This window comes from Topomyia yanbarensis, chromosome 2 (genome assembly GCF_030247195.1).
Source record: "Topomyia yanbarensis strain Yona2022 chromosome 2, ASM3024719v1, whole genome shotgun sequence".
Classification (NCBI taxonomy): Eukaryota; Metazoa; Arthropoda; class Insecta; order Diptera; family Culicidae; genus Topomyia; species Topomyia yanbarensis.
Genome location: NC_080671.1, coordinates 451,335,840 through 451,345,452, shown reverse-complemented (window position 1 = coordinate 451,345,452; position 9,613 = coordinate 451,335,840). Strand labels below are relative to the sequence as shown.

The following is a 9,613-nucleotide window of genomic DNA, read 5'->3' as shown; positions in this document are numbered from 1 at the left end:
ACAATGTATAGTGGCCTTCTTGGCAATCGACACTTGGTCTTCAAAATTATAGCTGAAGCCTTTAATAAAGTTCAGCTATTTCCTTTTTCATTATTGTATTGTAATGTTCCACAAATGTGAGCTTGGAGCTTTTCTGCTGACGGTTATTTAGTTACATTTCTTTGAGTTGAAGTAGACCTTTGTTAAACGATATGCAACAAAGATTGATTTCATTTCGGAATGCTCAGGCGCCTTTGATATTTTTTATTTCCATGAAAAGTTTTATGTCGTCTACATATACAGGGTGTTTGGTTCATGATTAAGAACCTCTCGAGGGATGATTGACTGTAATATTTGGAGAAAAAATCGTTCTACACATACTATCAAATCTCAACCGTCACAGAGTTATTGAACTTTTTGTGTAAAAAACTTATTTATCTTAAAATATCTCTAACTCGAAAAGTATACCTCGTATTTTAAATCTTTTAGTTCCATTGGAAAGCTGAGAAAATTTTTATTTTTTAATTACCATTAAGTTGTAAAGTGGTTAAAAGTTGGCGTTTTTGGTGATGTTTTTGTTAATTTTCTCAAAATAATGAATTATGATTATAGCAATATCTGTTATCCAAAAGTTGGGTTTTAGGACGATTCATAATTTGTTCTTCAACATCATATTCCTATCTATTCTCGTTTATTTGTTATTTCATTGCTAAACTTTTCTCGTAATCGACCTGCAAGTGTTTAAAAGACTGTAATCTAAAAAAAAATGCTTTATATCGTTATTTCCAAGGCTTCATTGGAAAGAAAATTACCTTTCGATGTATGTAGAAATATCCTTTAGTTAAGTGTAATGAATGACTTTACTAGTAAAATATCTCAAAATTAGCGTTTTTGGAGAGTTTTGTAATTATTCTAATTATTATTTAACTATTTCCCGTAACATTCTCTATAACTTGTTGTTTGACACTTTAACCATATCGCTTTTCATTTCGTTGCAATTTAATAGTTAACACAGCATGCCCTCACCACCAATGTAGTGGGTTCGAAATCGTTGTTTTTGCATATGAAGCGAGGTGATAAAACTGATTTTGCTTCGAAATTAAAAGAGATAATTGAATGGAGTCAAAGAATTTTAGAACATGCTGAGATACATTATTTCGATGATAATAATGGTGATGTTTATTATTTACTTTTTTAAGTAAATTATCGAAAATGCTAAAAATAACATAAACTTTAAACTAATTTACTTCTAAAAGAATAGAAAATGCACTTAACTGAAAGGCATTAATACATCTTCCTCTGCAAAATTTTTCTGGCTTTCGAATAAAAATAAGAAAAGGTACAATAAGTGCCATACTTTTTCAATAAGAGCTAGTATTAGTGAAAATGAGATAAAAATAGCAAAGTTCAATAACGCAAACACATGAAAACAAGAAATGATAAGTGTATCTTGTCAAAGAACAAATTAGGCAGCTCTTCAAAACTAACAATCTGAATTATTAAAATATTAAGATTTTCGCGAAATGAACGAAAAATCGATCAAAATTGTTAAATTTTAAATAAATTACTGTGAAAATATTACTTAACCTGATTAACTGAAACATGTGAGAACATCATTCAATGGGAAATTTTCTCACCTATTCAAAGAATCGAAAAGATTTGAAATACAGGACATACTTTTTGAGTTAGAGCTATTTTAAGACAACTAAGCTTTTAACGCAAAAAGTTCAATAACTTAGTAACGGTTGAGATTTGATGGTATGTGTAAAACGATTTTTTTTCTCCAAATAAGACAGGCAATCATCCCTCGAGAGGTTCTTAACCATGAACCAAACACCCTGTATAAGCACTTTTAGATGTTAGCGAATAAAGGCGATGTGATTTAGCTACAAAATAAAAAGAAGCGGGTCTAAATGTGAACCCTAGACTATGCCAGTGGTGACACGAATTGGCTCAGAGAGTATATTCTGAGAGCGAACTGTTCGTTCGCGTTCCGTTAAGTATGATTCGACATTTCATGAGTTTATTTTCTATGTCATATTTTTGCAATTTGAAGAGTAATAAAGGTATGTCAATACAGTCGAATGGTTTACTAAAGTCTATGTAGAGGGTTCCCACATGGTTGCCATTGTCCATGCATTTACAGTAAAGTTTACAAATTCTAAAATGTTTGATGTTGTTGAGCAGCTCTTATAAAAGCCATGCTGCTTGCATGTCATTTGATTTTTTTTATTTGCTGAAATAATTTTTTATTTTACTAATTTTTAGAGTAATTTTGGAATGTATTTATGAGATAATGGCCATCATACAATGGTGTCGGATATCCAATTTAGTGCCTGGTTTGAAGATTGGTACTGAAAAGGATAATTTCCATATTTCTGGGTGACATTGAAAAACGCAGTAATGCTAGAATGTATTCTTCTATTAGATTTTCAAAAATACTGGTGCAATTTCGTCAGGTCCTGATCGTTTTCAAGATCAGATTTGTTTTCAATGTCTACAATGAAGTTGGTGTTGCGTATATTCAAATCGCCATATGCAGTTATATGCTCCAGCTTTCATGTTGGACATGATACATTCTACAGTTTGAAAAAATAGTTCAAATGTTTTTTTCGTGAGCGTTTCAGGTGGAAAATACATAGAGAGGAATATGTGCACTTCTCCTTATATTACTAGTTTTGCCCAAAATGCTCAAATTCATTATGTTTTATGGTTTCTATTTGGTCTGAAGGAATGTCTGCATTTATAGCTATGAGTACCCCACCCCCAGACTTTTTCTGACAAAGAGGCAAATTACGATCGTGCTGGAATGTATCAAATTGACTTCCAAAAATTTCTTCACACTTTCATCGAGCTTCTTTCTGTTCAAAGAATAATATTGATTGAAGATAAAATTATTTTTGTTGGATTTCTCTCATTTTGGCTGGCATTTTATTCGATTAAAATTTTGGAAATTTACTAAAATTTCAAGTGATTTGTGTTGGGAATGCGTAGAAGTTTTGGGTATATTAAAGTACTTACATTTCTATTTTCTTCTTCCCTTTTCGTTACTCCCGAAAATTCGACGTTCCATAGTTGTGCGTATCTTCGCAAAGCGCCGAATTTTGGATTACGCTTGAAAATTTTTTTGCATAGGGTCGAGCTGATATACTTCGATAAAAATGTGCAGGAGATGCTCAGGTGCGATCGGCAGTCATTCGGATGCGAGCGTCAATTCGATGCTGGTTGGCGTCATTCCTTTCGCGCAAATAGCTGAATGTTGGTCCTTCATATATGCCAGGTATATTCGCCAAGTGTAACCTTCAAGAAGCGACCGTCGCTATTTATTGATTGTGGAGGGTACAAGAGGTTATATTCTTCTTGCGATATGCCTTTTCAGACTCTTTTTCTTAAGGTTGGACAGAGAAAGGGTAAAATTCGCAAACGAAAAAAGCAGTTTTTTTCCACATCGTATGTCAGATCTTCATAAAAATCAATCAGCAGTACTGTAACAACATTCTACATACGCTGATTGATTTTTATGAAGATCTGACATACGGTGTGGAAAAAAACTGTTTGCGAATTTTGCGCATTCTCTGTCCAACCTTAAACTCGTCTAGTATGTTGCCGAGAGTCATATTGGCTCCAATCCCGTTTCCATATTTTTTTGCTCCAAAAAAAAAACGCCGCACAGTGGGACGGAATCGAAAAAAGCCGGACATTGATATTTGCGACGAACCTATTGGTTATGGCACTTTGATGTCTTCGGAAAGGTTTCTTTATTTTTTAAGTTGTTTAATATAATGTTGCAAAATTTTTATTTAAGGGGGTATATACGCAGATAAAAAAAATAACTTTGCAAGTTGTTGCCAAAATTGATAGTCATGTATGGAAAGTTTGTAGACGAAATGATTTTATGAAACTTTGTTGAAGTAGCGAAATGGCTATCTGTTAAGCGAAAAAAGCTATTGGGTGAAATTGAAGTACATGTCGGAATACCCCCTTAAAAAGTGTTTTTTTCATTGTAACTTTTTTATTTGATTTTTTACAGTTTCTCGATGCTCTAGAAAGTTGTAGGGTGATGAGCCTATTTTCACCATACTAAGCAAGGTGCCTCACTAATCCGGTAATTTCTTGCTTTACAATCAAGGGAATGCGTAAAAATTGACATCAACCGCTTTGCTTCGTTGTAAAGAACCAATATAATAACACAAATGCGTTGAAAACAGTAAAATTCTCGTGTTTGAGCACAATGAAAAGTCGAATCGAGTGCCCCTATTGTTGCGCTACCATTTGACTCAATGCGTTGAACAAAGATGGCAGACACTGCTCTAACCAACGGCTTCAAATGGGTAGGGTGATAATAGAAACATGGCGCAAATAGGCTCATCACCCTAGATGCTTTCAAAACACACCTTTTTGCGGAATAAGCCAACTCGGTATCTCTTCGTTTTTAGGGTCCGTCTGTTTTTTTTTGGTTTTTTGGGCTAACTTTAAGGGGTTATGGTTTGTAGAGTAGCGGGTAGTAGCAACTAAATTTAGTTTTTTGATGTTCAACAAGAAATACCCAATTAATACATATATAAATCATAGCGGGATCTAATAGGATCCTTGGAATAATGTGGCGTAAAATAGACTAGCGTTTCAATAAATTATTTGTATAATGAAGCATGAAAAATAAATTATTATGCGAAATTAATAAACATTTGAAATATTATAGTTCATTCCATATATTCCGGCATTCAAAGTTAATTTTTTTTGTTATTAACATGCTCATAAGTCATCAGTGTCCTGCTAATTATCTTTTTCGTCATTGGATGAACAAGGTAACAATATAATCGAGTATTCTAAGCAACGAAATACCTTGTTCATTCAATGACCAAGAAGATAATTGGCAGGACACTGATGACTTATGAGCACCAATAGGTTCGTCGCAAATATCAATGTCTGGCTTTTTTTTGATTCCGTCCCACTGTGCGCCGGTCAGATACAGGTTCAGGGTCCATTACATTTTTCACCGCTGGTGACAATGGTTGCGGTAGTCCTTCAACGAGACTCGGGTGGAATTCTGAAATTTGTATTTTGTCAATGAAGATCTCGGTGGATACCGTCTTCATGTCGGCTAAGGAATTTTGCGCTGCGATGCTACACGACGATTTATTACTTCGCATTTCGTCTATGTGTGATTCCACGACGTCAATTTTGAATTACTAAAAATGCAAAATTACCCTAAGCTGGTTGAAATGTACACTCTGCAATTTCATCGTGTCAGGAATAATATTTCAAAGGTTTTCTTCCACTTAATTCCACTATGTTTCCACTATTCACTATGGAATTAAATGGAAGAAAACCTTTAAAATATTACGTACATTCCACTAAGACCTCCGTTAGCGTACATATTGTGTCAGGAATGTTATGCTGATTTTGTTTAAGAACACTGCCCCAGAGGAGGCTTTCGTTTCGCAGTACAAGATGCAGCACACTAACGAATGCGGCAACGTATACCAGTATACCTGTATATATATATATATATATATATATATATATATATATATATATATATATATATATATATATATATATATATATATATATATATATATATATATATATATATATATATATATATATATATATATATATATATATATATATATATATATATATATATATATATATATATATATATATATATATATATATATATATATATATATATATATATATATATATATATATATATAGACAACGACATAATAGAGGTACGTTTACACTAACAAGCACCGAGTACCCCTAATGGTGTAACTATAAATACATGTCAAAGCACGGCGAAGTGGACTGCATTTCAGCTAACGTTTAGAAAAATATGTCAAACCAAACCAATCCTTCAATAGCTGATCTTTTCATTAGAAATCACTCGATGATGTTACCTTTATTCAAAGAACACTGGCTACACGACGGAAGAACTCCAGTAGAAGCTGCTAAGGAAAATCTATCTACTATAGGCTTGCTAAAACTTTGTTGTGTTCAAACATTCAAATAAATATAAACAATTGCGTAGAAATGATGCAAAAATCAGAATCCATTCACTTTGTTTACTTTTTAGGTTGACTATGGGCCTAGTACGGCCTAAAACGAATCGCAAAAGGCCCAATATGATCGACAACGGGTGTACCCCGTTTGGCTTAAATACATTGGACATACTGATGTTAGGCAGGCACGTTATGTGTAATAGACATTAGGTACAATTGACGTTAGGTATAATGGACGATTGGCATAATAGACGTAAATTATCATGTTGATGTATCACTTGAAGAAATTCACTTTTCGTCAGTGATAGCTTCGGGTGGTAAGAGAGTAAATGTTTACATTTTTTTCATCATACACGCTGGAAGCTGACAAAACTTGATCAGAATTTTCTTCTGCTGCATAAACTTAAAGAAATCTTTGCTGAAATAATGGAAGCAAGCCGCAAACTCATTTGTATTTAGGTATGGAAAATATACATATGCAGTGATCAGTGCTTACATGCATATTACATTCGTCCAAGAAATATTTATCTTTAAGATCAGCTCATGGTATGAAGAATGAATAATATTATTATTATTCATCCAATAAACACATAAATTTTGCTGGTTCTGCAATAATTACCTATCATATTATTCAATTCAATGATTTTATTTTTTTTGCCATCAATAATAAAACTTCGTAAAATGTCTGATGCGAGGGAAAGATTTTTCCACGTACTGTGACGAGTTGCCGAAACAAACAAAGTGCCGTCGTGAACGTAACATTCGTAGTGAAATGCTTAGCCGGTCCAAAACCAAAATTTTCATTGATTTTAAAAATTACATTAGGTGAACAAACTTAAAGCTAAAAGACTAAGATAAAAACATAAACAATATCTCGTTGTTGTTCGTTATGGATTATTGATAAACATTTGGTTACAATTGTATCGGTAATACATGTATTTAAACCAAAACTGCTCATTTAAAGCAAGTGAGCATCGAACCAGTAAACGCATTTAAGACGTATTAGGTAGTACCCAATAAGTAAAACAGATCGAAATTGTGAGTTAAACGAAAGCAATTATGTGAAATAATTTCCCCAAAGGCAGGATTCGAACCTGAAACCCTTGGGACTCCGGTCCAATGCACAAACCCTTATGCTATCCCTAGGCTATGATGACGTCCCATGAAGAACACATGATTATCGCATTGGCGACAGTGATCGTACCACGGACTCTAAAGCTAGATCACACACAACCGCCTTGTCTAGACCTTGTCTAAGACAAAAATAGAACGTTTCCGGTCTACCCGTTATCTCTATTTGGCTCTCACTTTGATTATACCCTTTGTTTAGTCTCCTTTAGATTAAAAATTAATTTTTATTCCTTCACCATGCCAAATATGTTGAAGTCTTCTAAAGTAATTCGGTCTAAGGAAGTTCAACAATGTGTTCTGATCTTATTCAGCACTAACCGTGCACTGCACTAACAAATGCAGTAGCGTTCAATATTATACATTATAATTATTAACTCTCATAATATCATCAAGTTGAAGTTCAACTTTCCATTGCTCTAAGTTAATATGAATATATCCTTTTCTGCGCTACGCCATAAATCTGCAATGTTTACAACCGAAGAAACCCTGATTCGAATAAAACAACATGGAAATCGTTTTTTTTAGAAAATTTAATCTAAAATTAAACAACATGAATATTATAATTTTTAAAAACCTATGGCCCACCACAAAAATATCAATAAATGTGGCAACCGTGCTTCCGGCTTAATCAATGAAGTTATGCCATCAAAATTGCAGGCAAACAAGTTATTTACGGGATAACCAAACCACACATTGCGAACCGCCTCAGACTTGTTTATGTTTGGTCATTAACTGAACATGTTGCGGGAATCCCCTGGACCAATGCACTCTCGCATGATTCCAGTTACAGACCGGAATGTTGAGAGGAAACTCGTACTATCTACGGTTACAATGAAAAAACAATGTTACAAAATACAGGACGACGGCGATTATCTCTTCGGTTGAGAGCGCAGAGGCTAGACGAAAAATATCGCCGCCAAAGAATTCGTTAAATCGCGCAAGAAATAAACAATGATGACGCGCGAATACCGGTGTAATCGATAAGAAAAAACGCACACATAATAAAAACATTACATTTGATTAACCAGTAGCATCATCGGCTTAAACGAGTAAACCGGTATAAAAGATTGACCATTTCCCAATTGAAGCATCAGAATCAGTTCAGCTCTACTCAACAATTAAAGTAATCAAATTTTCGAAAGTAAAAATGAAATCCTTCACTTGCTTGGCACTGTTGGCTAGTATCATCGCGGCCGTTAGCTGTGCGCCACAATTCGGTTTCGGTGCTTCCGGTTCGGCTGCCAATGCTGGTGCCCAATCGTTCAACCAGGGCGGCGGTTTTGGACCAGGCTTCGGTGGTGGTTTTGGTGGAATGTCCGGATCGGCTGCTAGCGCTGGATCACAATCGTTCACACAGGGTGGCTTCACTCCATACGGTGGCTTCAGTGGTTCTGCTGCAAACGCTGGAGCGCAGAGCTTCACCCAGGGAGGAGGTTTCGGACCCGGATTCGGAGGAATGAGCGGATCGGCGGCCAACGCTGGATCTCAATCGTTTAGCGGTTAAGCTGCTGTAACCGAAAGTCATTATCAAATTAGGAGCGATTTTTAGAGTGCCGGAACAATACGTCGAATTAGTTTCAGTCAATATATTTTTTACGAATCAAAAATACCAAGTTACTTTTTCTCAGTTGATGACATTTCACCTTGATAACGCAAAAAATAAAATAAAAAAAAACTTCTTTAAACAAGGGTTAAATCTGTTATGTGGATGATTGATCTCTGTCTGACCTATGATTACTGATTGTTAAAAAAATTGTGCAGGTTTTGGTTATGTGGCGTCATTTTGCAAAACTGAACCATTATGTAATTTAAAGCGAGAGATAACATTTTGAGACGATTAATTGAGATTTAAATAGGGATACATCAATTGAAAAGAAATTTGTTTTGAAAAAGTGTTATTTTCACTGATAGAACAACTAATGCGATATTAACAGAAAACATTTGAAGACTTTATACTTAAGAACCTGTATAAAAACTTGATCGATCGTAGATTTCGGAACCAGCGCAAAATTTTCCGAAATTATCGCTCAGGTCGATTGAATTTGTTCATGGCTACCACTTACTAACATGCGTGCTATTTAGCTTACATAAAACTTGTTCTGAAATTCCTCGAATGAAAATGAAAAAAATGGCTATCTTCATTATCACTCTACCAATTTGTAGCCGTTGGTTAGAGAAGCGTCTGCCAAACTATCATCTAGAAATCTAATGTACTTCTTCCGATGTGGAAATTTATGAGGTACGGTACGAAATTATCGACGAGTTCTTATATCAATAAACACTTGTAATATGTGATAACGATATTAGCCACGTGGTAAAATGGCTATGGGACTTCAGCTGACTACGCAAACCGCAGAATCGGTGTATCTTACGGAGTACGGACACACCCAAACTGGCTCTATACAACCGGCTAATAATCCATGTTACTCTGTATGACCATGATACGTGGACGTTGAAAGAGGCAAACTATCGAGTGCTCAGAGTTTTCGTGG

General features: G+C 34.7%; 1 protein-coding gene across 1 annotated transcript; it reads left to right on the top strand.

Moving 5' to 3' along the window:
* The first annotated feature begins 8,208 nt into the window (after positions 1-8,208).
* LOC131682163 (uncharacterized) lies at positions 8,209-8,728 on the top strand. Its single transcript, XM_058963421.1, has one exon. The coding sequence runs from the start codon at positions 8,269-8,271 to the stop codon at positions 8,623-8,625; it is 357 nt and encodes a 118-aa protein (XP_058819404.1). The 5' UTR covers positions 8,209-8,268; the 3' UTR covers positions 8,626-8,728.
* The last annotated feature ends 885 nt before the right edge of the window (positions 8,729-9,613 follow it).